General features: G+C 57.9%; 13 protein-coding genes across 13 annotated transcripts; 7 read left to right on the forward strand and 6 right to left on the reverse strand.

Moving 5' to 3' along the window:
• Window positions 1-214: 214 nt before the first annotated feature.
• GGTG_10791 (ubiquitin/metalloprotease fusion protein) lies at window positions 215-1845 on the reverse strand. Its single transcript, XM_009228667.1, has one exon. The coding sequence runs from the start codon at window positions 1681-1683 to the stop codon at window positions 469-471; it is 1215 nt and encodes a 404-aa protein (XP_009226931.1). The 5' UTR covers window positions 1684-1845; the 3' UTR covers window positions 215-468.
• A 478-nt stretch (window positions 1846-2323) lies between these two features.
• On the forward strand, window positions 2324-4145 carry GGTG_10792 (hypothetical protein). Its single transcript, XM_009228668.1, has 4 exons — window positions 2324-2534; window positions 2643-2701; window positions 2788-2854; window positions 2947-4145. Exons 1-4 carry the CDS (start codon window positions 2507-2509, stop codon window positions 3438-3440), a joined length of 648 nt encoding a protein of 215 aa, XP_009226932.1. The 5' UTR covers window positions 2324-2506; the 3' UTR covers window positions 3441-4145.
• A 185-nt stretch (window positions 4146-4330) lies between these two features.
• GGTG_10793 (hypothetical protein) lies at window positions 4331-5257 on the forward strand (the record flags this gene model as incomplete). Its single annotated transcript, XM_009228669.1, has 3 exons — window positions 4331-4486; window positions 4846-4882; window positions 5164-5257. The coding sequence occupies exons 1-3, from the start codon at window positions 4438-4440 to the stop codon at window positions 5255-5257; spliced, it is 180 nt and encodes a 59-aa protein (XP_009226933.1). The 5' UTR covers window positions 4331-4437.
• A 1295-nt stretch (window positions 5258-6552) lies between these two features.
• On the forward strand, window positions 6553-9221 carry GGTG_10794 (hypothetical protein). The gene is made up of 2 exons (XM_009228670.1): window positions 6553-8105; window positions 8180-9221. Exons 1-2 carry the CDS (start codon window positions 7203-7205, stop codon window positions 8918-8920), a joined length of 1644 nt encoding a protein of 547 aa, XP_009226934.1. The 5' UTR covers window positions 6553-7202; the 3' UTR covers window positions 8921-9221.
• A 535-nt stretch (window positions 9222-9756) lies between these two features.
• GGTG_10795 (RING-2 protein) lies at window positions 9757-10660 on the reverse strand. The gene has a single exon (XM_009228671.1). It carries the CDS (start codon window positions 10475-10477, stop codon window positions 9821-9823), a length of 657 nt encoding a protein of 218 aa, XP_009226935.1. The 5' UTR covers window positions 10478-10660; the 3' UTR covers window positions 9757-9820.
• A 320-nt stretch (window positions 10661-10980) lies between these two features.
• On the forward strand, window positions 10981-11326 carry GGTG_10796 (diphthamide biosynthesis protein 3; the record flags this gene model as incomplete). The annotated part of the gene is made up of 2 exons (XM_009228672.1): window positions 10981-11181; window positions 11258-11326. 2 exons carry the CDS (start codon window positions 10981-10983, stop codon window positions 11324-11326), a joined length of 270 nt encoding a protein of 89 aa, XP_009226936.1.
• A 391-nt stretch (window positions 11327-11717) lies between these two features.
• Window positions 11718-12477, reverse strand: GGTG_10797 (hypothetical protein; the record flags this gene model as incomplete). The annotated part of the gene is made up of 2 exons (XM_009228673.1): window positions 11718-12182; window positions 12282-12477. 2 exons carry the CDS (start codon window positions 12475-12477, stop codon window positions 12034-12036), a joined length of 345 nt encoding a protein of 114 aa, XP_009226937.1. The 3' UTR covers window positions 11718-12033.
• A 488-nt stretch (window positions 12478-12965) lies between these two features.
• GGTG_10798 (leucyl-tRNA synthetase) lies at window positions 12966-17502 on the reverse strand. The gene is made up of 3 exons (XM_009228674.1): window positions 17244-17502; window positions 15099-17174; window positions 12966-15039 (listed from the first exon to the last, which is right to left on the reverse strand). The coding sequence occupies exons 1-3, from the start codon at window positions 17310-17312 to the stop codon at window positions 13816-13818; spliced, it is 3369 nt and encodes a 1122-aa protein (XP_009226938.1). The 5' UTR covers window positions 17313-17502; the 3' UTR covers window positions 12966-13815.
• Window positions 17503-17615: 113 nt separating this feature from the next.
• On the forward strand, window positions 17616-18814 carry GGTG_10799 (hypothetical protein). The gene is made up of 3 exons (XM_009228675.1): window positions 17616-18002; window positions 18158-18222; window positions 18289-18814. Exons 1-3 carry the CDS (start codon window positions 17672-17674, stop codon window positions 18400-18402), a joined length of 510 nt encoding a protein of 169 aa, XP_009226939.1. The 5' UTR covers window positions 17616-17671; the 3' UTR covers window positions 18403-18814.
• Window positions 17887-19580, reverse strand: GGTG_10800 (hypothetical protein). The gene is made up of 2 exons (XM_009228676.1): window positions 19340-19580; window positions 17887-19269 (listed from the first exon to the last, which is right to left on the reverse strand). Exons 1-2 carry the CDS (start codon window positions 19517-19519, stop codon window positions 18784-18786), a joined length of 666 nt encoding a protein of 221 aa, XP_009226940.1. The 5' UTR covers window positions 19520-19580; the 3' UTR covers window positions 17887-18783.
• A 32-nt stretch (window positions 19581-19612) lies between these two features.
• Window positions 19613-21139, forward strand: GGTG_10801 (mitochondrial iron uptake protein). Its single transcript, XM_009228677.1, has 2 exons — window positions 19613-20244; window positions 20323-21139. Exons 1-2 carry the CDS (start codon window positions 19852-19854, stop codon window positions 20566-20568), a joined length of 639 nt encoding a protein of 212 aa, XP_009226941.1. The 5' UTR covers window positions 19613-19851; the 3' UTR covers window positions 20569-21139.
• On the forward strand, window positions 21137-23817 carry GGTG_10802 (hypothetical protein). Its single transcript, XM_009228678.1, has 2 exons — window positions 21137-21907; window positions 21999-23817. Exon 2 carries the CDS (start codon window positions 22314-22316, stop codon window positions 22881-22883), a length of 570 nt encoding a protein of 189 aa, XP_009226942.1. The 5' UTR covers window positions 21137-21907; window positions 21999-22313; the 3' UTR covers window positions 22884-23817.
• Window positions 22896-26153, reverse strand: GGTG_10803 (regulatory protein Cys-3). Its single transcript, XM_009228679.1, has 2 exons — window positions 25458-26153; window positions 22896-24305 (listed from the first exon to the last, which is right to left on the reverse strand). The coding sequence occupies exons 1-2, from the start codon at window positions 25759-25761 to the stop codon at window positions 23710-23712; spliced, it is 900 nt and encodes a 299-aa protein (XP_009226943.1). The 5' UTR covers window positions 25762-26153; the 3' UTR covers window positions 22896-23709.
• Between the last annotated feature and the right edge of the window lie 209 nt (window positions 26154-26362).

Here is a 26362-nt window from a genome sequence, read left to right on the forward strand (position 1 = left end):
CCCTTTCGGGCTACACCGCAGCCCCTGAATTGAAAGCCCGTCCGTCCTGGCTGCGACACGCACGCAGCCGGCCCCGTGTGTGTGTTTGTGTGCTGTCCTCCGTTCTCCGGCGCTGACTTGGTGTGACTGTGACCTGGCACGGCGCATTCGACCTAGTGCACGTGTCACTCGCTTCGGGTTGCAATGTGTCGACACGCACTTGCACTATATAAGCTGGCAGTATAAGAAATGTTCTTATATAATCTCCACTTAAGCAAGGGCGTCTTGGGATATAGGCGGGAGGGTGTGCGCCATGCTCAGCACGGCGCGTCGCTAAAACATGAATAAAGGGAGACAAGGCATACAATATCTCGACCCCGGCGTAGAATAGGGTGCATGTATTTGTACATGGCCGGTCCGTCGCCCAAGATGCGGCTATCGCGATGCTTGCTTCTTCGCCCATAATACGACATGATACACATACTGACCTCAGCTCTGCCGCCGCTTCTCCTCTCCTTCGCCTTCTCTCCTCTTCCCGGTCTCTTGTGGTTCTACCCCCTCTCCCGCCTCCGGGGTCTCACCTGCTCCTTTAGCCTCTCTCCTTTCCCGCGCGATGCGCTTGTGGCGCTCCTCGGCCGCGTTGGCCAGTATCTCCCGCCGGGTCAGATCCTGCGCCGCGGGGCCGCCGCCACCGCCGCCGCCGCCGCCGCCGAGGACGTACTCGCCACCTGTCCAGCCGCCGTGGTCGTGAGCATAATCCTCCTCGTCGTCAAACCCCGGCCCGTCGCCGACGGTGCGGCCGGCGCCGCCCCTCCAGTCCGCGGCGGCGGCGACCTCGCGCTCGATGGCGTGGCACAGGTCCCAAAAGTCCCTGTCGTGGGGCCCGTGCACATTGTGGGCGAGCTCGTGGCAGAGGGTGTTGCGGATGGTGCGGTAGTCGCGGTAGCCGTCGCCGGCGTCGGTGCGGAGGCGCAGCTCGATGACCTCGCCGCGGTTGCGGTTCAGGCCGAGGGTGCGGCCGACGCCGCCGTCGTGCGACACGTCCGTGTGCGCGGCCGGGTCCATCTCGGTCAGGAGCCCGACGGTGAAGCGGCGCTTCTCCATGACGGCGCGCACGCCCGGGTCGTCGCGCAGCCGCTCCAGGAAGCGGAGGCTGGCCTCTGGCCGCGGCAGGTGGGGGAGCGGGCGCAGGCTGAGGAAGGTGTAGGTGGAGCTGCCACCGCCGCCGCCGCCGCCGCCGCCGCCGGCCGACTGCTGTGTCGACTTGGGTCGGCTGGCTAGAGATGACGTCTGGTGCCGTCGCCGCCGGGCGGCCTGGGCGGCGCTGGCCCTCCTGGCGTCCCTGTCCCGGGCCGAGGCCTCGGCCGCGCGGAGGGCGTCGACGTCGGCGAGGCGGCTGGCCATCAGGCGCACCTTCTTGCCGGCCAGCGACTGGGAGAGTAGGGTGGCGCCCTGCTCGGCCCCCCTGAGGAGCCCGACAGGCTGCGGGGCGATGAACTTGTGCGTCGACCAGTTGTACTTTCTGGCGCCCGAGGCGTCCTCAAAGGCCTCCTCGCACGCGTCTGATAGGTCGTCGACTGTACTATCGTCGGCCGGGAACGTGAAAGTTTTGGTTTGGGTGCCCAGGGTGACGGTGACTGAGATGAGGTCACCCCCGGCCTGTTTGCCTTTGTCTGCGTTTTGGGCTTCGGGGCTGCCCGACATGTTAACGGTTTTGTCGCGGTATGTGAAGGGGTGCTACTAGTGGTGGAAACAGGCTTCTGAGTGGGTTTTTATATTAAAATAGCTGATGAATGAATCCGACGCTTCAAACGCAAACATCATGGAAATGGTTGACTAGGTATCTCTCTTTAAGTCGTCGTCGCATGCTCAGCACATGATGGCAAAGCCCAAGTTGGGAAAGGCTGCTTTGTCAGCGCTCGGTTCCCGCTGTCCACGGTCATCCATCGCCTTCGGTCCACGTCAATCAATCACTGTCAGTTCAATGTAAGACACGCGTTGTGCTGCCACCAGATGATCTGACCGCTAAACTTGGAATGGCAGGATGGCAGGCAAGCTGTTCTCTTTTCACAACAAGGCACCTTACTCAGCCACAAATCAAACTGGCTGGCCTGAAAGCTAGTGGTACTGTAATCATGTTCACTGCGGCGTTCGATTTCATGTGTCAAAAAGGGAGCTCGAAAGGTTACAAACAAGGTCCCGTGGTGGGTCCAGCTACGTAAGGACTGCCGGCAAAAGGAACCACTGTGGAGCCCAGCTGCTATTACCGGCTGCGCTGAATGTGTGGCTGTGATGCCCGCTCGAGCTGTCTTGCCCGTCTGAAACGGGGGTCCAATGGGAGGCTAATCGCGTCGTGTCCTTTCCCCCAAAACCACACAGCTGCAACCAAGCAGACCTGCGCGCCGTGCTCGACGACGGACGCGCCCCCCCCTCGACGCCAGCAGCGACACCGCCGACGGCCAGTATAGGCGGACACGATTGATTGAACAAAGCCAGCGCCCGCACAGCGGCGACCAAGCTGACCAAGATGCCTCTCAACCTGTTCCGCGTCCTGGGTACGTCTCGATCTGGAGCAGCTGAATCTGGGATAGGAAGCCTAGCAACGATGCGCAAACTAGCAAACGAGAGGGGACAATGCGACTGACAGGCTTTGATGCCATTAGGGGACTTCTCCCACCTCGCCTCCATCCTCATCCTCCTTCACAAGATGACGCAGCTCAATGTTCGTGCCAGCCCATCGCCCCTCCCCCATCAAAGCCCACCTCTGTACCACGGGGACGCTGCCCAGGCTAACCCTGACCCCTCCAGAGCTGCGCCGGCATCTCGTTCAAGTCGCAAACTCTATACCTCATTGTCTACGTCTCGAGATATCTCGGTATGTGTGCCCAGAGCCTCCTCTGGCCCCTGGTTATCTCCTGTTGCCTGCGACCCTGCTAACCAATGGGCACTGCCGCGCAAACCCAACAGACCTCTTCATCACAAAGAGCATCTACAACGTCATATTCAAGATCCTCTTCATCTCGGCACAGGGCTACATCATCTACCTCATGACCAACGCCTACAAGCCGACCAACGACCCCAATGTCGACACCTTCCGGGTCCGGTACCTGCTCGGCGGCGCCGCCGTCATGGCCATCGTCTTCCCATACTACTGGACCATCCGCGAGATGCTCTGGGCCTTCAGCATCTGGCTCGAGTCGGTGGCCATCCTGCCGCAGCTCTTCATGCTGCAGCGCACCGGCGAGGCCGAGACCATCACGACCCACTACCTCTTCGCCCTCGGCGCCTACCGCGCCCTCTACATCCCCAACTGGATCTGGCGCTACTTCACCGAGCCCGAGCACAGCGTCGACTACATCGCCATCATCGCCGGCATCATCCAGACCGTCCTGTACAGCGACTTCTTTTGGATATACTACCAGAAGGTCTGGAAGGGCCAGAAGTTCAAGCTGCCCGTGTAAAGATGACGGGATGATGAGCGTCAAAATGGGAGAGAGGACGACTGAAGAACCGAAGGGCCGAGATGCAGGGAAGTGGATTGGTGTCTCGATTATATTTTCAAGAAGCCTCAGATGACGCCACGCCACGCCAACCAAGACAGACACCAGCCGTCGGTTTCGAGCGAATACTTGGATTCGAGCATGTTTGTGTGGGATATGCGGTCCAAGTAAAGTGGAAAATGAAAGGGGAGCGATGCCGTTGAGTAAAGAAATGTCCGATTGGCGCTATTTCTGGTTGGGTCACGCATTTCACACGGCTTGTTTGCAGAAGCCCCGTGAGGCAGTTTCACAGGGGAGCGCATTTTCGGCGTTTTGAGAGGGATGGAGGGATATCATAGCCGGTTTCTTTTCATTGTTTGTCATCGATCCGTCAGCTGATTACACCGACTTTCTGGGAGAGCAGAGGCGATGGGGACCTCTTGCTTCTTGTCGTCTCGGATGGTCAAAAACGGTGTTGTGGTCTATGGGATACCTTTTTTGTCCAGGAGCACGCCTGCTTCGTGCTCTGTCACTGTTTCTTTCTCTGTCGACTTTATTCTTGAACATACTAAAACTCGAGCCTTAAAAAGCATGTATCTGGTTTGATATACCATTTTATTTCATCACGCTGTTTCGGTTTGACGTGTTTCCGGCATGAAGATTGTTATGGCGGTCGTTGAGGATGGGCATCTGTCTGGTAGACGATCGCTGAGGCACAAAGAGGCGGAAACAATCGAGTGACGAGAGCACGGGTACCGGCCTTGGTACGACTCGACTTGCACTCCCGCTGCAGCTCATCATGTCACATCCTCCCTCGGCAACGCCGGCTCCAAAGCGAGGAAACATTCGCAGTGGCATGAATGAATCGGTCTCGGTGATCGTAGACAACCTGTCAGGATCGCCATTGATCTACCAGAGTGCGCCTCGGATTCCCTCATGACACCTAGGTCGCACCGACGCCGTCGTGCCATGCGCGCACATGCAGGATAGGGTGAGACCGGGAGCACGGCAGAGAATAAGGTGTATATGTGAGCAAGACTATACATAACCTCTGGGCTTTGTGTGGTCTGCGGCTCGCACCGGAACGCGGGAAGACTGCGATATGCGATGGGACATAAGAATAGTTAGAGGGGGGTTTATATGGCCTGCGTGCGCATGGGCCAGGGATTTAGCTTCACCTAAAAGGTGCCAATGGCCAAGCTGGCCGTTCCCCTCTCTTCCCCTCCTTCTGACCTCGTGCTGCTGCGCCTCCAACTCGTTCGCCTGAGGCCACTCGGACTTTTCGGGGTTTGCGAGGGGGGTTGATTGCCCCTGTCGATCGTTATGGTGCCGGAATTAGAACTCTATGGGGGAAAAAAAAAACGATTGACGAGACACATGTTTCCAGATGGGCATTTAAAAAGCCTCCAGGTCGACCAGCATAGGTAGGTAGGCGGACGGGCCCCTCTCGAGTTATCTAGTACCTATGCACTTCCTCCGGCACCAAACAAACAAAGAGATGCAGTTCTTTGGGGCCGGGTGCCTGGGTGGGTGTGCCCTAGTCCGTTCCTGGTTTGAGAGTGCTGGACGGTGAGCCGGGGGTGTCGTCGAGGGGGAGTGAGGGGCACCGGCGTGGGGACCAGGCCCCCAAGACATGCACCCCTGACCGAGGCCTTTCATCCTTGGTTCACGACTTGTTGGCATGTTTTGCTGGAAGTTTATTTAGGACAGACGGTTATCCTCTTTGGGCTAAAAGTCGTATTGGAAACAACATTTTTGGATTCTTGTTACTGAGTGTCTATAAATTGACTGGTACCTAGATGGATAGGCGGAGAGGTTGTCGTGCGCGGCTGGAAGTGAAGTGTGGTGCCGCCGGATGTTAATGTGCGTCTCATGGCCACCACCCTCCCAGGGAAATACGTTGGTGACACCACAGCTGAAGATCAGCCTCAAAGTAAAAGCGATAGCGAACGGAGCTGTCAGCACTAAGAATAAAATTCAAATCCATCCCCACCCCGTGGTTTCCTTGTGGCGTGCTGCAAAAGGCACAGGGCCCGGGCAGAGCCGTAATGATTCCTCTCGAGTGCCGTCCGGTCCAAGGAGGAGGAGACGAACTTCGGACGACGTGCAGCGCGTCGTGCGGCCCGGACCTGACGAGGCGGGAAGAATAGTGGTCCGGAAATCAAGGCTCAAAAGTTGCCGAACCACGAAATTGCCAGGGCCCCCCGTGTTTCTGCTTGGGTCGGGTGCGCGAATCGCAAGCCCAGGAAGCTGTCAGAATGTGGGGGGCCCGCTCTTGGTGAACGCAGTGGGGGCCTTTTGCTTCACTTCAGACAAGGGCTGCGACTCTGCAAGGGGCTGCAGGGGAGGCCTGGTCAATTGTGCCTGGGTCGTGCCTAAAGCCCACGCGAGCTTTGAGGTGGCCAGGTTGGGCTGCCACCCACTAGGTAAAACTAAAAATCAAGACCGCAAAAAAGAGGCTCCATTTCAAAGTCAGTTAACACCACCAGAAAAAATAGCCAGCATTTAAAAAATCGAGTTTATAGTAAGGGATTGGATTGGAATTAAATTAATTAGCAATGGCCTGGGTCCGTGCTTTTTTTTGGGCGTGTTATGGTGCTTTGGCATACTGCAATTGAATTGATTGAATTTGTTTTGATGTTTTTTTGCTATAGAGTTTGGGTAAGGAAAAGTATTTGGCAGTCTTGATTTTTGTTTTCAGTGAGTGGCTGCTTGCCGCTCCCTCGGTAACTCTCAGTCGCGGGGCGCCCCGCATCAATCAATGTAATCTTTTGGAGCTTGTGCTCCTCAGGTTCGCCCGCCTCTCCCGACTTCGACGCTCTCCAATTGCCGATTAGGTTTTGGGTTGGGTGCCAAGCACCTCTGGGGGTCCCTCATCCACAGCCGTGCAGTCCAGCCTTTGATGGGCAGCGGCCTGACAGGCAGCACCTGGCCCCCTCGCCGACCCGCCTTTCTGCGACCTTGTCATGCCAGGTCATGCTCGTCCCTCACCGATGCGGATCGTGGGTCGCAAGCAGGCCATTGGGCCGACGTTCCCGCACACCGAACGTTCCCTCCCCCCTCTCTGTCATGTCCTGTCCCTCGCTGGAAACCTTGAGAATGCGTGCGTGTTGGCTGGCCCCCCCCTGTCAGCAAACCCCTGTGCATGCGGCTCACAACGGCTGAGCTTATCCTTGGGCCCTCCTCCTCCCCCACCCCATCGCCATGGGGGTGGCCGCCGTCTGGCCCTCGCAGAGGGCAACGGGATGCGATAGGCGAACTTCGCTGGCGGGCCAGTAGCCCGTCCGTCCTGGCACCCTCGGGCGCGCATTGAGGGACCGTTGACAGGGTCGGGATCTTCGCTTCCGCTTGGCGCATCCCCTCGCGTGCCGTCTCCCTCTGACCATGCCACCCATCGTCTGATCTAGGCCGCTTTCCCCTGGTCTGCCGGTGTCTCTTCTTTCTATTCTTCCCTATTACCCTATGATCTGCTGCTGTTTTCGCCATGCCGGTTTCTTTTTTTGCCTATTCTCTTCTTTCGTGATGCCCTATCGTCGACCGCTTTAACCAGGGGGAGATGATTGCACACATGTTTTCTCTTCTTCTTTGCTACCGCTTATTCTAATACGGCTAGTTTGACCTGGTTGTTTTGTTCCGCGTAAAGATTGACAGCAGACCAACCCGGGTTTTCTTCACTTCGTGCTATCCCCCTTTTTTCCCATTCTCCCAGTTGGTTGTCCCCGCGGCGGGAAACCAAACGCAAAGATGGTGGCGAGGGAAACAAACACACTGTCGAAACGGCGTTTAATGATGCGGCTCGGCTTACTGTCCCTCTTATTAATACTGCCATCCGCGAGCGGCAGCATATTGGTGGCACGGGACAGCGATGTCACGGGACTGCAACCGATATCGAGAAGACATGGCGGCGACAGTGGCGAGCTCCAAGTGCCGGTCGTGGATGTTATGGAGCGTTTGAGACGCTGGGCAGTCGGACCGGGGCCGGCAGCATCACCATCAAGCCAGGAGCAAGAGGAGCAAGATCTGAAGGCCGCGAGGGCACTAGCACTGGGTCACGAGAGGAGACATGCCTACCAACGAAGGGACTCGGAGGACGAACCGACGACGAGTAAACGGGAAAGCGAGGAGGAGGAGGACGCCGCCGCAACGGCACCGGATCCGCTCATCACCCCAGGGCCGAGGTATCCGCCATGCCTGGCCGGCGGCCACGCGCTAGGTCGGCGCCAGAACGACGGCCAGATCCAGGCGCTGAGCGGGGAGATTCAGCGACTGTCGCAGTCGTTCGACTCGGCCACTCAGGCGTCGCGGTCCGTGTCGCAGGCGTCGCAGCAGCTGTCGCAGTCGGTCCAGCAGCTGTCGCAGTCGACGGCGCGCTTCCAGGCCGATGCCCGGCAGGCGCAGGAGAGCGCCCGCCGCGCAGAGGACAACGCCCGCCAGGCCGGCGAGGCCGCCAACCGCGCGTCACAGTCGGCCTCGAGCGCCATCGCGAGCGTGTCCAGCAGCGCCAGCTCCGCCCTTTCGTCGGCCCTGGCCAGCGCCTCGAGTAGTGCGAACGCGGCCATGGCACAGGCCAGCCGCGACGCGGCTCGTATCCAGGACCAAGCCGCCAGCCAAGTGGAGGCGGCGCGGGCTGACGCCACTCTCGCTCGGGTATGTGCAGCCTTGCTTGACACTTGAAACACGATTACAGTGATGCTAACAGACGTCTGTCCCGATCCAAAAAGACCGAGGCGAACACGCAGGTCTCCCAGGCACAGGGCGCAGCCGTCTCGGTGACGCAGGCAGCCCTCGCCGTGGTTGGAACATTTATCGCGTCCTCGCTCCTCAGCATAGCAGTCTTCTACCTCATCTTGCGCTGCCGCAACAGGAACCGCGACAGCAAGAAGGTGGGCGGCGTCAGGCGCAAAATCTCGGCGCCGACGCAGTTCCGCAAGACCGAGAGCGGCCTGGGCGCCGCATACGGCAGCACCGACAACCTCATGCGACGGAACGACGCCCCCGCCGGCCCCGCCCCCATGGGCATGCCGGCACCGGCGTACAACGTCGGCGGCTACCCACGCGACGTCAAGCCGCCGGTGGCGCTGGCCGCGGCCAGCAACAGCAACTCGGGCGCAACCACACAGTACGCGGCCAACCGGAGCAGCAGCATCTACGACAGCCCCGGGGCCGTGGTCGGCAACCCGCCGGCGGTCGCCAAGTTCTCCATCTTCCCCAAGAGCTCCGCCGCCACGTCCGGGCCCGGCAGCCCCGGCTTCCCTCCCGACAAGAGGAGCAGCCGCGGGTCGAGGCCGCCGAGCCTGCAGCAGTGGCTCAAGGCCGGCGCCGTCAGCCCCTTTGGCACCATGCCTAGGAACCCCCTCAGCGGGAACAGCATCAATAGGCCGGCCGTCGGGCGGCTTCCCAAGCCCACCAGCGGCGGACCAATGATGCAGCCGAGGACCAAGCTTCCTTTCAGGGAAGACTAGGCGCTCGTGTGTTTGTTTCCCCGCCACACTATCTTTTCCTTTTTTTTGTTTGTATTTTTATAAGCCGTTTATTCCCCCATACTATGTTTTCTGATAGTGTGTGTTGGTTATCCCCAGCCGTGGCGGTTACAGGATACAACACGCCAAAGCTGCGAGGCGACTTCTTGTCTTTTGCGCATCTTTCTTCGTCCCTCATTTGTTTGAGCGCAGGTGCCGGATAGGTAGCTACATGTCTCGCTTTGAATGATATCCCGGACCAGAGACACAATAAAACGGTCCAAGCGTTGCTTCTGCTATAACCTAAACTTTTTTTGTGCCAAGTGAATAGTGTGAGGGTTGAAGTGAGCTATGCGAGTGCTGCCAACATGTAAATACATGCGCAGCGGCCTTGTGCGTTTTTGCTACGGCGGAAAAAAAAAATATAGCATGCAAAAGGAAATCAAAAAGCTGACTGCCCAACCTCGAGGGTGGGCAGCTACGAAACCTCCCACTTGGGCTGTTTCTTCGATCCCCTACGGGGGCTCGAACCCAGAACCCAAGCGGCTATTGCAGCGGAGTACAGGTAGGGTCCCGGTGTCGACTCGACCCAGCCTCATAACCGCTACACCAACTTGGCGTCCTTTGGTATTCGATGCCGACATGGAGCACGCCGAATAGTTATAAGTTTTAGGCGCAGGAAGGCACGGCAGGTGCGTGTCGACGAGGCAGGTGCGTGTCGACGAGGCAGGTGCGTGTTGCACGGTGGCCAATCCCGTAACTGCCGCCTAACCACCTGGCGTGCACCCAAATTCCAATATCGCGAACGTGCACATTAGCAAGCAAAAAACAAAAAAACGCCTCCTTAAACACAACACATTTATTTTAAACAACAACATACAAAGTAGCTACTTAATACGCACACTACCCTACAAACGCATCCCAAGGCGTCCCAACCACCCTCCCCCCAGCAACATCCAACCCGACCCCCTCCCCTTTTAGCAGCGCCCTCTTCTCGCGTAGAGTGTCCCCCTCGCCGTCGCGGCGCGCCACCTTGCCCTTGAACCCGCCGAGCCCGCCGCCGGTCGCCACGACGCGGTGGCAGGGCACGAGGGGCGCAAAGGGGTTGCGGCGCAGGGCGTTGCCGACGGCGCGCGGCGACGACGCCAGGTGCGCGGCCAGGGCGCCGTAGGTGGAGACGCGGCCGCGCGGGATCTGGACCAGGAGCCGCCACACGCGCCGCTCGAAGGGGGTGCTGTCGCGCGCGGTGGCGGCCGCGTCGATGAGGGATAGGGCTTGCTGACGCTCGAGGTCGCCGTGGCAGCCTGTGTTGCCGTTGTGGATTGTGGACGCGAGTGTGGATAGGGGTGGTGTGGCTGGGTTGGGGTCTGGTTGGGTGTCGGTGCTGTTGGGTGTTGGGTTGTCGCCGTCGTGTGATATTGTCATGACGGTGGGTGCCTTGGATGCATCTCTTTTGGCTGGGTAGAGAACTACCTTGGTGACCCTGGCGCTCCGTTTCTTTTCAGTCGTTTCCGGACCGACCCCGATATCACGCTTGCGTTTGGTGCCGATGGAAGGCATTACTGATTAGAGGCGAATGCGTCAAGTGCTTGGAATATGGGTATTTGCAACTAATACGGGCACCGGTTCTTGATCGGTAGGAAACGGAGTAATAAGGCAATTTCGGAAGACCAGCTACATATGTAGTCGTGGATTAGAATGAAATGGCGGGCGCAACGTAAAGGGGGGGTTGGAATGGTGTGCTGTGCACGCGCCACGCTGATCCGTCTCGGAAACCGACGTCATTCTCCGACGCGGAGTCACATGATCGATGAGCGAGGCGGATGACTTTCAATGCGACCTTGGCCTTTGCCATAGACCGATAAAAAAGGTTTAGCGTTAAAAAAGAAGCGCCGGGGAAACTGTGAAAAAAGTTTTAGCGTCATTCCTACCCCTCTTCGATCAGGCTGCCGCACGTTTTGCCCCTCGTTCAGAACCATCATCTTCTTTTTGGTCGCTGGCGTGGCTGCGAATCCAGCATCCAGAAACAGCCAACCAGGCCAGCCAGTGCCGAAACAACGACCATGGCCGACGAGGAGGAGATCTCAGTGTACGATGAGGTGGAGATCGAGGACATGACGTTCGACGACGCCCTGCAGATCTACCACTACCCCTGCCCCTGCGGCGACAAGTTCGAGATTGCCCTGGCCGACCTGCGCGACAGCTCGACCGACATCGCCGTCTGTCCCAGCTGCAGCTTGATGATCCGGGTCATTTATGAAGTTGTGCGTCTCCCTCGGCCGGCTATTCGGACAATGACTGAGACGAATCTGTTCTGACTTGTTTTCTTCTCGTCTACAGGACAACCTCCCCAAGCCCCAAGAACCCAAAGAACCCGAGCCTCCTGCGCCTGTCCCTATCGCCGCCTGATGAGTGATGTGACTCTGAAAGCGAGCGCAGCGCATGCTTTTTTTTTTTTAGCCTACCCTCTCCGCGCCTTGAGCGCCCCGCCATGCGGCCCTTCCCGAAAGCGCTACCGTTCGGGCGCCTTTGCTGGAAGTGGGCTTGGGGACCTTGGTGATACGGACGGTGCGCCGCCATGTACAATGAGGGCACATCGCGGGCGCTTGGGTCTGCCTCATCACTGGATAGCAGTGGTCGGTTGCGGTCGATGACGGGACCCACGGGCTACCGTTGTCGGGTGATTTTGTGTCACGGACCCCCTATCACACCCTCATCGTGCCACGAGGGAAGGGCTTGTCCAGGCATCTACCGGGCGAGCCCGGGCGCAAGAGAAGAAGTCCCGGAATGCCAGAGGATTCGAGGCTGGATTCAACCTAGCTTCTGAGACTGCGCCTGGGTCGGGAGGAACGACCAAGGGGAGGCAGCATAACGCTCCGTCTCGAGGAAGAAAACCTAAAGGTCGCCGCTACTGAACAGTTAGGGGAAGGGGCAGGGAACAGCCATCTTCGAAAACGGAAGAGATAGCCAGTTTGATATCTCCCCTAATTAATGACAAGCGCCGTTTTGTCCACCAGTCCCCTATCGGTCATGTCTGTATCCATATCGCAAAAGAAACGGGTGAGCATGTTTCCCACCACCGCACCCTTTTCGCCGAAACCACACCGTCGCCGAATCTACATGGCAAGAAGCCCCAGGCCGCACGCAACCGCCACGCCCAGGACGGAGCCGCCGTCGCGCGCCACCTGCTCGGCCCCGGCGGTGCTGACGGGGATGGGGATGGGGACGGCAAACGACGTGGGCGCCGCGACCGCAGGCGTGCCAGCTATGGGTGTGTGGGTTCAACGTCAGGGAAATGTTCGACGCGAGAACTAAAGGGGGGTGACATGAAAGGAGAAGGGAGGAGGGAAGCAGAAAAACTCACGGGCAGTAGCCTCCGGCTCCCCGTCCGTGGGCAGGGGCATCACGACGGTCGTATGGACGCCCCGGGTGAGCACGATGGTGGTGGACGCGGGCGCCATCTCGTGCATCATGGCCGCCCCCTGCTTGGCCTCGGCCGCGGCGAGCGGGGAGGTGCCGAGGAGGACGGCCGTGAGGACGAGGGCGGGACGGGGGAACATTTTTTTGACTATCGCTCTACCAACGCTGTGTTTGGATGGTATGGGCGGTGGTGTTTGACGATGTTTGCCGGATTTGCCAATGGCGAGGAGAGGACGTGGTATGGAGACCCAAGGAGCTTGATGTAGAAAGCGCAAAGGTGGTGATGTTCGAGAGGAGAGAGAAAAGAAAAGAGAATAAGAGCCCGGGAGCTCAGCGGGAGGGAGATGCCCCTCTCGTCTAATAAGCACCCGGTTCAGAAGCGAAAGCCCCCCCCTGTGTTCAAGTGCCACTGATCGTGTTTTTGTTTCGTACCAGCCGAAATAAAAGGGATGACATTATACAACGAATCTCCCGAAGAGTGGGAAAAAGCACAAAGGATGGGCTGAGGGGGTCGTGAGCTGGTATCACTCGGCGGGATATGACATAAAGGACAAGTCAGTGGCAGGTCAACAACCAGCCAAAAGGAGGACAACTGCCCCGCCCTCCCCAACCGCCCCCCGCGACGTTACTCCTGTGCGCCAAGGACGCAGTCGGCGCCGGCCTCAGGGGAAGGCTCCTGCCCGCAGAATCCGGAAGGCTAGGGGAGGGGGTCGGCTGCGGACCACAAAGGGTGACACACGAGGGTCTGGCAAGGCGCGCACCGAAACAGGCCGCCTCCGTTTCTTCCCTTTTTTTTCTGGGTGGCCAGGGAGATTTCCCCATGGCATAACGCAGGTTGTTCGTGATGGAGGCCCCTTAAATAGCGTTTGCCTCACCGAGAGGTGGCACGTAATCATAGAGTCGAAGGGGGCACCTAGATGATCAAAGGGGGGGCTAGCTGTCTCCCACAGAACCTCCCACACGGTTGTAGTGCGATCGCCAGGAGGGCACAGTAATTGCAACAGTCCTGGAGGTTGCATCATGTCCTCCCTAGTGGCACCTCCTTTCCTCAGTGGCCAGCGTTACTCGTTGTACCAGATGGAACGACGGTACGACACGGGAAGGGAGAGGATGCAGTTGAGAGGAAGAGGAGCCTTGTGGTCGCTTGCCACCTACAGTTATCAAGCGGCGGGTAGAAAAAACAAAGAAAATCATTGCCACCTCTTCTCTTTTCTAGCACGGAGAGCAGAAATCTCTCTAGCGAGCCGGAATATCACTTGGAAAGCGCACAGGGAAACTGGGAGAGATATGCATCAGACAGGAGGACAGTACAACCAAGCCTGGTGAGCCCCCTTGTCATATCTCCTCGTGTTCCTCAATATCTGGCTCGACATGCACATAGCTTCCCTTTCCGAGCCGCATTCCATTTACCCACACATGTGGAATTTCCCTGTTCCCAATATTGCACTCGCAGCCATCCTTATCCCATCATCGCACAATCATGCCTCCACGTTCTCAAAGAAGAAAGTTGGCTGGCCGGGAACCGCCCCGTCGGCGGCCTGGGCCGTCACGTCCACCATCTTGCTGTCGTCCGACAGCAGCTTGCCCTTCTTGCTGCCTTCGGTCACGGCGACGACGTCGACGCTCACGCAGCCGGCAGTTCGCTTCAGGCCGGGCACCATGGCCAGCAGCGTCGTCTGCTCGTCAAACGCCAGCTTGCGCTCCAGCACCGCCGAGGCGTTCTCGCCGGCTTGCAGCCGCCTCTTGAGGGCCTGCACGAAGGGCATCGCCTTCTTCATCTCTCCCATCTTGCCGATGCGCGCCGAGAGCTCCTTCTCGTCGCGGATGCCGCCCTTGGAGCTGTCCCACGACTCCTTGACTAGATCAATGTACTTCTGCTGCCATGCCGGGAATGCCTCCGCCGTGAAGATGGTCAGCTTCTTGGGCCGCTTCGGGTCGAACGAGACCTCCTTGCCCTTGGCCTTCTTCTTGAGCTGCGCCGACTCGGCCGAGTTGACGTTTGACGATGTCATCTTGACGTACTCGCGCGCCGCAGTCAGTGCCGGGTCCGCAGCCGGCACCTCGGGCCAGAGCGCCTTCTGGATCGTCTCCTTCTTGCCCAGCACCTCGAGCCAGATGTACTCGGCCCAGTGCGGCGCGATGGGCAGCAGCATCAGCGCCTGCAGCTCCACGTAGCGCAGGACCACGTCACGGTGCAACTTGATGCCCTCCGCTGTGCAAGCCTCGCGGTAGAAGCTGATGGCGCTCGAGAAGTTGTACCATCCCGACTGCAGCGCGAGCTTGTAGGCCGTGTCGCCGTAGTGCTTCTCGGCTTCGCGAACCAACACGTTCAGCTCGTTGCTGAAGAGGGCGTCCTGGAACGAGTTGAGCTCGCCCGTCCGCAGGTCTCCGATGTTCTTGACCGTCTCCTCGATCCACTCGCGCGTGGTGAACAAGCGCAGAATGCTGTTGTCTGCAACGTCCTCGTCGAAGTTTGCGTCGTTCACACCGTCGCCGGAGTCCGCAATTGCCATCCTCAGAGCGTCGGCGCCAAACTTCTTGGTAGCCTCATCCAGCGTCATGAAGTTGCCAGTCGACTTGCTCATCTTCTCTCCGTTCATCATCAGGTGACCGTTGACACGGAACGATTTGGGCCAGTACTCGGGCGGGAACAGGGCGATGTGGCAGTAGATGGCGAAGGTCAGGTGGTTCGGGATAAGGTCCTGAAATGCTGTGTTAGCCAAGCTCCGTCATGTCGCCACATGTCTGGTTTGCTTCATACCTTTCCTGATACCCTCAGATCCAGGGGGTATGTGTACTGGAACTCCCTGCGCATGGACTCTAGAGTTGCTTTGGAGATCTTGCAGGCCTCGAGGAGCTTGTCGTCCATCTCGCATCGGCAGAAAATGTAGTCCCAAACCTCGTCAAGCATCTGTTCAGGCTCAATATTGGCAGAGCCCTTGACGCGGCCGAACAGATCCTTGTGCAGGAACGGCACCTGGGAGTAGTATGCCATATATACGGTCGAGTCACTCAGGGACTCAACCAGGAACTTGGGATCCCAGGGCAGCTTGGAGCCCAGCCCGTACGTCCTTGCGCAGGCCCACTGGTTCAGCCAGTTCAAGGAGCCCTTGAATGCATGCTGCGTCTCCGAGTTGTACGTGTCCAGTCCCTTGCCGTCAACGTTGGCCACGAATTCTAGCGCCTGCTTGCGCCACGACTCCTCACCGTAGTCTATGTACCACTGGTCGAGGTTGGCAACAATGCACTCGTCTCCAGACCGCGACACGACCTTGTTCTCCGGCTCGGCGTATGCGAACGCCAGGCCGTCGTTGATCAGGCTTTGCCTAACCTTGGGCTTGGCCACCTCGACTTTGTCGCCGGCAAATTCTCCGACCTTCATTATGCCCTGGTAGAAGCCCTCCTTGTAGGCCAGCTCTTTAGCCTCAGTCAATGGCTTGACATCCTTTGGCGACGCAATCTTGAGCTTCTCGACCAGGAACTTGGCGCAGAGATCGCCATATGATGGGGTATCGATAATCGGGATGATCTCAAGCTCGGCCCACTCCTTCTTGATGCCATAATAGTCGGCCTTCTTGGCAAGGTCCATGACGGTAGCGTAGTCGTCGGGCGAATCACTGGGCACCGAAGTGACAACGCCTGTGCCCTTGGTCTCCTTGACGGTTTCCATGGGCAAGATCCGGACCTGCTTATGGATAGACAGGGGGGCATTTACCAGCGTCCCGACCATGTCCGAACCAACAAGCTCGGCAACCTTCTCCGGGACTGTCATGTCCTTGTCCAGGAGGCTCTGGAAGGCCATGTTCTTGGCGGACCGCTCAGTGATGACGTAGTACTGGTTCTCAGCGGCCTTGAACACGCCATACCTCAACTTGGGACCGACAAAGCAGCAGGTCTGTCCGTACATGGTCTCAGGCCTCAGAGTTGCGGGGACCAAGAACACCTCGGCGCCACTGGGGAGCTTTCCCTCAATGGCAGCAGCGGCTTGGGGCGCCCACTCTATCACCTTGAGCTTCAGGGCAGTGTACTCCTGCGGGCCGACACCTTCTCCTTCTCCGCGGTCATGGTCCATGCAAGGCTGCCCGTCCTTGACCGAGTAGATGGTGTAACGCTTGCCGAACTTGATTTTGTTGGCCTCCCTCAGTCGGTTCATGGTCCAGCGCACAAAGGCGTCATAGTAAGGGTTAGCATCGGTCGTGACGAACTGCCGCCTCCAGTCGATCCTGGAACCGGTGGCCTTGAGGTGGGCCTCGCACAGGGGCGGGAAGTAGTCGAGCCAGTACTGGCTGTCGGCGAAGCGGTGGATTTCCTGCTTGGGGATGCCGATGGACTCCATGATCTGGAACTGGTACTTCTTCTTGACCGTCTTCGCGTTGGCCTTGCCCTTGGTCGCGGTGAATTTCGTCAAGTCCTCGCGCTTGCCGGCAGCAGGCTTGACTTCGGGGGCGGGCGCCTCCTCCTCTTCCTTGTAGCGTTCAAACTCCTGGCCAAATTTCTTGACCTCGTCGGCTAGCTTGTCGGCGCAGGCCTTGATGGGTAGGCCGGTGCAGTGATAGCCCTGGGGCCAGAATGTGCGCTTGCCTTGCATGCGATTGTAGCCAATCTGGAACTCGACCTTGCTCATGGTGAAGTAGTGTCCCAGGTGCAGCACACCGTTCATGTAGGGGTATGCGATGTTGCCGTAGAACTTGGGGAACTTGGCGCGCAGATCGGCGGGAGAGATCGAGTCCAGAGGGTAGTCGGCGGTCGAGGGCGCGTTGAAGTGGAATACGCCATCTTCCTCCCACTTCCGTTGGTACTTCTTCTCGATAGCAACCAAGGCAGATCGTTTTTCGGTCTGCAAGATGCCGCTATCAGTCCCGGCCGGTTACAGAAAATGGAGTCGCACACAAAACCTTGGACTCACGCCCTTCAGCTCCTTCATCTTGGAGATCTGGAGCCCCTCCACAGCGGGAAGGGGAGTAGTGGCCGACATGGCGCCGGTTTTCTCGTTGGGCTTGCTTCGATGTTTGCTGGATTTTCTCGAGCGTGAAGCGGAACGTCGGTGGGAGTTGGACCCAAAATCCGTCTGCGTTTGGAGATTTTCGCCTGTTGCAAGGCCCTCTCTCTACCGCAGCTTGACTCACGCGATCCGAACGAAGAAAATGACTTTGCTATGACACGGCTTACAACAACAATTTTGGAGGGGCAACACAATCGCGGGGTGCTGCCAATTGACAGGGGTATGCATAGAGCCCACATATCGATTAGCGTGGGCCCGACCCAGCCAACTCAGGATGGAGCCATGTCCCTTTTTCTCGTCATTGCGGACGCACGTGCTTTCAACCTCGTTCCATGGTGATATCCGGTCTTAGAAAGACCTATTTGCCATCGCAGGCGAAATCATTCACGGAGATCAGGATCACTACGCGTGCGCGACCTAGATTCCTGACCGCAATGTTCGCCGCGACCCTCAGGCGGCTAGCAGCTGCGACAAAGCCACTGGCTGAGTCGGCTACAAAAAGCACCAGTCCCTTGAAAAAGGTGTGGCCACCAGACTACTCCAAGCTCTCCCCTCAGGCCAAACTCAAGTTCGAGAAGAAGTACAAGCGAAGGGTCCTTCTACGCTCTGCGAGGCCACGGTGGAATAAGATCATAAGACTCACCCAGCTGTTCAGCGTCACTTGTAAGTTCTGCTCTTTATTTTTGTTGCCTGTACATGAAGCCAGCTCGGCAGGAGGTTTCGAGGGTCAATAGGAAGTGGCGGTCATGCCGGAACTTACCGTATCAATTTTCATTCCCTATCGGGCGCGCAAGTCTCTAACTATATATGGCCCGCAGTCATCACCGTTTATGGCGTTCTCTTCATGCGTTGGGACCCTCCAGCAAGCAATCCTTTCCTGAGCGTAAGTTCTGGGCGCATTTGTACCATTGATGTCAGCTTAGGTGCTCTAACCATGATGTTCGTGTAGATCCGGAGGACCTTTTGGGAAATGTTTGGCAGCACACTCGACGAGCCAGCGGAGCAGGACAACACGCCCATGACCCGCGAACGCCCAATCCGCTCAAATCCTCCGCCTAAATAGTCGGGGTTCTTCTTGCCGTTGCGGCTGTGTATAAACCAATCAATTACTATCATGTTGACGTGGAGTTTCGGCGTTCATACCCGAGTCATCCAGAAAGATGGCCTTCCTGGGCTGCTTAGGCGCTGCCCAAATGTCTCATTAGCCGCACATATTTGCGGTATCCCTCATCTCTCATATCCTGTCCCACTTAGGCGAGGGACTTGCTGGACTATGCGGGCCCCCTGTGTGCATAATCCTCACTCAGCAGACCCGAGGGTAGTCCCCGAAAGGTGCAGGAATTGCCCCTGAGAGGTGGTATCGTGATATCGATTCGTTTGGAAAGCGGGATGAAGGTCAAACCACCAGCATCTGTTCGGCAGCACTGCTGCTCCCTGTCGCATGTCACCTGCCGTGCCAGACAGCCATGCCCAGCCCAGATCCGAGACCGCCCCTGCCCTCATTGACGGGCCGCTTAGCGACGGTGCCCTGCGCGCGGACGCCGGCGACAATGCGATCGAGGCTAGTCTCGACGACGACGCCGCCAATGATCATCTCGCCCAGGGCGGCGTGCAGCGTCTCAAAGTTGAAGATGAGGTCGAGCTCGCACACGTTCTCGAACAGCTTGTCGAGGGACTCGACGTAGACCTGGATCAGGTCGATGAGGGCCAGGGGCGACTCGGTGGTGGTCGAGATGACGATGAAGAAGAGGGTAGCGTAGTGGCGGTACGTCACCAGCGACGGCGCGTCGCCCTGCTGCGGCTGGTCGGGCGCGGCGCCGGCCGACGCGGCCAGCAGCGGCGGCAGCGGCAGGAAGTTGCACGACCCGGAGGGCCGATTCGAGACCAGGGTGAAGATCTCACTGATCAGGCGCTGCTGCATACTCGTGTCCTAGCGCGGGAGCCCCAGGCTTGCGTCAGCGGGGGCGGCCTTGCTCGAGTCTGTACGGCGCGAGACTCACCAGCTGCGTGTAGAACTTGGTCAGCCGAGGCTGGCCCTGGCCGTTGAAGACCAGGAACGCGTTTATCATCTTGCTCTTCGACCTTTTTGTCGGCGGCAATGGTGGTCGCATCAGTTGTCCGGTCCAGGTCAAGGCTGGCCAAGCTTGGTGGTCCCTTTCAGTGGTGGGGTTCCGCCGCATGCAGTCTGAATAGTGGGGCCTGCCCCAAGCTCCAGTTGGTTGATCAGGACCTCGAGGGGTGGCATTAGCGCTGGAGCTTAGCAACGCACGAATGGACGGCGTTTCATCGCACCCTCGCCCTGCTTTTCAACCTCGGAGCTCCTCCCCATTCTCAACCGCCTCGCCTGGTTCTAATTGACTTCGACCCGATCCCATTGCTTCAATATCCCCCACCATTCATCACTGATCAGACGATTCACTTGGCCACGGCGGCTCCCGCTGCATTTTTATCGCCAGAATCGAGCTCGGCCGCAACTACCTCCACCACGCTTCTCCAACCAACACTACACAAAATGGCCGGCCCAAGTAGCGCCATCATTCGCGCGGCCACTCGCCGTGGCCTCCTCGCCAGAGTCCCGATGACGATGCTGCGGCCGGCGAGCAACGCCGCGAGGACAGCGACGGCCGCCGCCAAGGCCACCTCACCCGCCATCCCTGCCACGGCCAGCGCGCATGCTAGGTGGATGGGCACCAGCTCGAGCCGCGGCAAGGGCCTATCGCCAGAGTCGGAGAACCCGATTCCGCCAAAGATATCCGACGAAGATCTCAAGGCCGCGCCGGTCATGACGGCTGCGCCGCTCGAGGATGCCGAGTACCACGAGCTCGCCGACGAGTACCTCGAAGGCGTGCTCGGAAAATTTGAGGATCTGCAGGACCAGAGGCCTGAGGTCGATGTTGAGTTCTCGGTAAGGCCCAGTACTGTTTTTGCCATTGTTCTTTTTTTGCTCTTCAAAGCCCTTACTGAGACTCTTATGGACAAACAGGCCGGCGTCCTGACCCTCACATTCCCACCTAACGGCACCTACGTGATTAACAAGCAGCCGCCCAACAAGCAAATCTGGCTCTCGTCTCCCATCACGGGCCCCAAGCGCTATGATTGGGTCGTCATCGGCGACGGCCAGGCCGAGAAGGAGGGCACAGCCTCGGGTGACTGGATCTACCTGAGGGACGGCTCGTCGCTGAGCCAGCTGATCCTCGAGGAGCTCGACGTGGACGTCAGCGCTGCTTAGGAACTCTTCAATGACAAATCGCGCTCGATCTTCTCCCTCTCGGCCGCCCGCTATACCAGGAAGTGATCAGGAAGCGTTTCTTTGGGTGTCTTGAGAGCTCTAGCTGACATTTTCAAAGTATTGTGTGTCTATATCGACCGAACAAAGAGGAGTCGCCGGGGCAGAAAGGCATACGCCCACCCATGCCCCTCCTTTTGCGGGTTTTACAAAATATGGTGGGGCTGGAATCCGCCTAGGCTGGTAAGGAAAGCAGTCAGACGGAAGAGGGAAATACCGACAGAGACGGCCGGAATATGCTCTCTTGTTCTTCAGACTACAAAGGGAAACGCCCTGAGAGAAGGGCCGTCTATTCACTCACGTGGACTTGACCGTCTCGGCAAGATTTTCTACCTACTCTGGTTACCCACTGGTGATTGCTTACGCAAGGGTTGATTCGGTGAGCGGTGTCTTTCTCCCGAGGATTAGACTTGATAAGCAAACCATGGATCGCAATTCACAGACTTGGCTCCTCCATCGGGCCGACCCGCGCGCAGACTGACATCTAACCTCCAAAGTCACACTCTTATCTGCCAAATTGAGCTTCAGTCTGATACGTATGCTAAAGCTCCCGCGGGTGGATCTCGCAGTTGGCAGCGCTGCGGTTCCAGTTTTCTTAGTACGGGACCCCGCATGTGGCCATGCGTCCATCGGCGCGAAGACGCCGCGCCCGTCGCCGTTGGACCCTCATAGATACATCCATGGCGTGCGTGGTATGGCAAGCCCGGTTTGCTCGTTCCTGCTGCCAACATCGCAACGGGCCACTGCCTGTTGCAGAGCAAGGCGCGGGCGTGGATGGGCTTTTGATAAAAATAAAAACAAAAAAGGGAACGGCGAAGCTAACAAAGCAACCCACGGCTTCGGTACTTTTCTCATTGGCTGGTTCCTGACGCAACGTGTCGATCTCTTAGGTGGGAGACAGCGGCAGAAGGAGTATGTGGTCGAGACCCCAGCGCTCACAATTCGCAAGCGACAAGGATAATGACGAGATCCCATGGCGCCGTGGGATGACCACGCCCTATAAATATCGGTTCACCGGCTCCATCGCCGGCACACCTCCAAGCACCCCGTTTTGCTCGTGGCAGAATTACGATTGGTTCGGGCGTGTTACTGCAGTATCCTTCGTCCATCTTTTTTGGTGCGATCCTTTGAAAGTCGCATTGTCGCGTGGGGGTCAACAATATTGTACGGTCCGCTTTGTTCGTCAAGCCTGAACACACCGGAGCGTTGATAGTGGGCATCCCACGAATCCAGACGAGGTTCAAAACTCGCCGCGTCGAGATCACCTCCGCGGAGCAAAAATGTAAGGGAGGGACAGAGTGCTTGTGAAGAGTGTTGGGCCCTCTCAATTTTGCCGATTCTAACCGGTTGCTGGCATCTTCTTCCATACCTAGCCTCTCTGTGAGAGCTGGTGCAGTGCCCTGTACTTGGTGCTGAGTTCGTAGAAACTCCTGGCGCTGAAAAGTCAGCGAGCGAAACCCGTCGAAGACGCCAGATGCCTGCCGCCCAGAGCCGAGGCCAATCAATCAACTCGGCAGCTCTCATGTCGTTCTCCACATCCATTTGTGACAATCCTTCAACGTCGGTGAAAACGCAGCGCCAACACCACCCATAACCGGCAGACATATAAAACAAAGAGACAAAGGACAATCGGGTCTCTCCACCATCCGAACGTACCTACAGAATCACAGAACGGCTAGGACCGGGTCATGCAAAGAGCCCCCCTCCGCCTGCTCGGCCGAGCAGTTGCAACAGCGTCCACAAGACAGGCATACCTGCCAGGGGTTCGGGCCGCCACCTCCTCCCCTATCAGCAACGCCCATCCCACCCTCCACGGCACACCTAACCGGCGGCTGCACACCACCTCATCCGACCCCGCAAGCACGCCACCGCCAGCGACAGGGCAGCAGGGAGACAGCAACATGGCATCCGAGGACACCACCACCACCACCACCACCGCCGCCGCCGCCAAGCTGCCTGCCCTCCCGGAACCCGGCAGCGGCGACGACGCCCCCACGCACCAGCTGGACCTGAGCAGCGGACAGGGCAGCGTGACGCTGGACCACCTGGGCCCCATGGTGGTGAACCGTGACGGCACCATGTCCCGCATCGCCAACTGGGCCGAGATGAGTGACATCGAGCGCCAGAACACTTTGCGCATCCTTGGCAAGCGCAACCAGCTCAGACTCGGCGACTTGCGCGCCGCAAAGGCCAGAGAGGAGGAGGAGGCCGGAGCCGGGGCGGCGGCGGGAGCGGAAGGGAAGGCGAAGAATTCTTAGCAGCGATGCCCCAAGCAAAAAAAAAAAAAAAAACCATGCACTCCTTTGGCGGAGGAAAGAGTCCTTCCCATGTATGTTCATGAATACCAACTTCGTAGGCAAAGCCGAAATAGTAAATCGAGCCCTCTTTTTGACGAGGTTGAGAACCAACCCCAAGAGTGATGCGTTTATCATCGGACAGGACGTCTCAGTAGAGTCGTTCTCGTAGCGTTTGACTTGGAATAGTAACAGCCCAAGATACCACATCAGAGTATCCAGGCAATACACGTCGTTTGTGCAATATTGAGGGTATATATATACAAAAGAAATAACAATAACCCGCCAACATCGCCGCCCTAGCATCAGTAACACCCACCCATCACCATCCCAAAGTGTAAGCACCTACACAACCCGTATTTTCCTAGGTGATGAGAAAAAACACACCTTTGCCCTTTGCTCCGCAATGCCGAACGCTCATATCCACCACAACCCAGGCTGTCATGCAGCACCACATATCGACGTTAGGCCATGACGGTACACCTTTGCACATCTGCCGTGCTTCAGTAAGCAGAGAGCAACAGGGCACAGACACATCCTATGCCCAGGAACGATGAATCATACTATGAAAAACAATGGAAAATAACCGGCCTCCGACCCGAGTGCCCTGCCTCTGCTCTCGAGGGTGCAGAACGCCTGATATATCTCTTGAACCAAAAAAAAAAAAATGCAGATGATAGTCCAAAATAACCGAGCCTAAGCATGCATGCTGGAGACGACAGAAAATAGAAAACATTAGACCAAGAAAACGTAAACGGTTTGAAGAAATAGTCTATCAAGACAGCCGTCGTCAGCCCGTCATCTCGCCGCCCTCGTGCTCCTCTGGAGAGGCGGGCACGGGCTTCTTGGCAGCAGCCTTGCCCCCGTCGCCTTTGAGGCCGGCCTTGTGCTTGGCGCTGAAGTCTTTCCAGAGCTTCGCAATATCCTCGTTGCCGTCGTTCTTCTCCATTATGAGATTCTTGAGCCACTTGTTCTCCGTCTCAAGCTGCGAGATGCGGCTCTCGAGCGTCGCCACCTTGTCGTTCATTTCCTTGGCGCTTTTCTCGAGAGCCTGCTCGCGCTGCTTCTTCTTGATGCGGAAGCGTGCGCTCGCAGCCGTATTGCGTTTCCGCTTGTCTTCCTCGGCTGCTAGCCGCGAAGCATCCTCGAAGCTCACCGGACGGTTGGGACTGACGGAAGACTCGGGCGAGGAGGCCTTGGCAGGAGTAGGTCTCTGGCGTGGGGCCGGCGTGTAGCCATTTTGCTGCTGCGAGCGGTGTGTTGGAGGTACAGGATATATTGACTGCGCGCCGGTTTGGAGGGGCTGAAGACCGTTTATGTTGTCCGAGTAGGTTTGTAGCGTCGGCGATGTGTAAGCCGCGCCAAAGTCTGGGAAGTTAAAGTCGCCTGCGGACATTATTATTCCATGTCAGCCGGGGTTATTGGCGTCTCGCAGCCAAAACATATGGAACAAAGCAGGAGTAGACGACGGCCAAGCCAGAAATAGGAGCACCGGGTGGATATAAGAAATCCGAGTTGTCGGGGGAGGCGAAGAACCAAGGGTGACGGCGGACAAAAAGACAACAGACGAAAAACAGGCAAATGAAGTGGAAGATAAATCGTCGACGACAGGAACATCAAGGCGCGATGCAGATATTCCGTGTAGGAGCGACTCGCACCAGAGGCGGCAAGCACTGAGGGCTGAACTACCGTCGGTACCATCGCACTGCAGTCGCATCAATTGCAGGCGGTACGTATCCCGCAGCGGGCTGGCCTTGCCTCCCAGGGTTGCTTTGGGCTGGGCTCCCCAGTCACGGGGGATTGCGCCATCGAGTTGCACCATCGAGACAACAAATGACTGACATTTGTCAGCCCAATGAGAGGCGGGCGTGAGGGAAGGACCCCACAGAGCATCACACTCCCCCTCTCTCCTGCTGCTGCATAATCCCGGCGGAAAACCCGCCAAAACCAGCAGTAGGCGGAAAGAGGCAGCCGCGTCGGACATGTGGTTGTACGGGATGATCTGGACGGCTCCAATCAAGCGGCCCGGGTGCGTCCAGCCTGCTGTCACCTTGACGCCGGTGCATGACCGAGGCGGCTAGACCGTGGGTGGGGGGAGAGGTCGTGCCGTTGTACGTGCCCGCATCCACATCATCCGGGAGATGCAACAAGAAAGAAAGAGAGGAATGTGAGGTGTTTGGGTTGCGGGCATGAGGGACTAAGAAACCCAACCAGCGCCTTCATCGACGGCTAACTCGGGTATGAGGGTGGGCAGCTAGGCGGGCTGGCTTGTAAATAGCCAAACATGATCACTGGGAGGCGCTTGCCCCTGCCAGCAACGTTCATGGCGATCGCGGCAAGCAAAGTGGTCGAGTTTATGGTTATTGGCTCGGGAGATAGAGTTTCAACAGTTAAAGGGTGGGTGTAGGGGTAAACAAGATATGGAGGGGAGGATAGATGCTCGGGAGTGACACTTTTGTGCGGTGCCAGACAGGCAACAGCGCAGGGTGGTGTTTGCGAGGATAGGCAAGCCGGTGAGTAGCAAAGAGCGGCACTGACCTGACATGAAATCAAGGGTGCTGAAGTCGTCCACGGTTGTCGTCGAAGCTGAAGCCGAGTTTGACAGCAGCTCAGATCGTGTAGGCTCGCTCTCAGGCTTTGCCGGGTGCGATTGGTAGTCGGTGTTCTGACCCGTCTCAAAGTCAAAGAACTGCGTGTTTGTGAACATGACAAGATCGTCGTCGATGCTGAATCCCTCCTCCGGGCCTGTTGTCGCCGCCGGGGTCACCGGTTGGATGTTGGTGAGCTCGCGGAGATATTGGGAAACGTTTGGCGCTCCCCGCCTGCCAGCGTAGCCCGCCATTGTTATCCTTCGAAGGTCTGCAGCCGAGTCGGCTCCGGTCTGGTGTGAATGTGCGAGAGTGAGGCTTCACGCGCCTCCGGGCTGATAGCGGGCTCCTGTCTGGTATATCAAGTTCGGAACAGGCCGTTGAGTTCGGCGGTGGGTAGAAGTCCCGCGTGCAGGTGGTTTACGCGGGCGATGGCTATGGCTGTTGGCGCGAGGTAGTCGGTGTGTTCAGTGGCTGTGGCGATGAGATGGCGTGGTTGTTCTTTCTTCCGATTTGCCTTTGGTTTTCCTTTCTCTTTCTCGTTTGTCTTCACTCCAGTCGGTTGGTCTTCGAGAAACAGAGCTGCCAGGTGGTGCGGGATGTGGGTTGTGAAAAGAAAAAATATTCGTCCAAAACAGGGCGCGAGTAACGTGGTCGCAGGAGGGGGTCGGGCGGGCGGAGTGGGAATGGAGAGGCAAAAAAAGCGGATCTAGACCCGCACCCTGCGACTTTTCCTTTGATGAGTTCGTTGACTTTCTTTCGTTCCGATGACGGTCTTGTTCACCACAGGCTGGCGACCAGGGTGACCAAGCGGGCGTTGCGGCGGCCTTTCCTTGTCAGCTTATTTCTGGCGAT

The sequence above is a fragment of the Gaeumannomyces tritici genome, assembly GCF_000145635.1.
Source record: "Gaeumannomyces tritici R3-111a-1 unplaced genomic scaffold supercont2.6, whole genome shotgun sequence".
NCBI lineage: Eukaryota > Fungi > Ascomycota > Sordariomycetes > Magnaporthales > Magnaporthaceae > Gaeumannomyces > Gaeumannomyces tritici.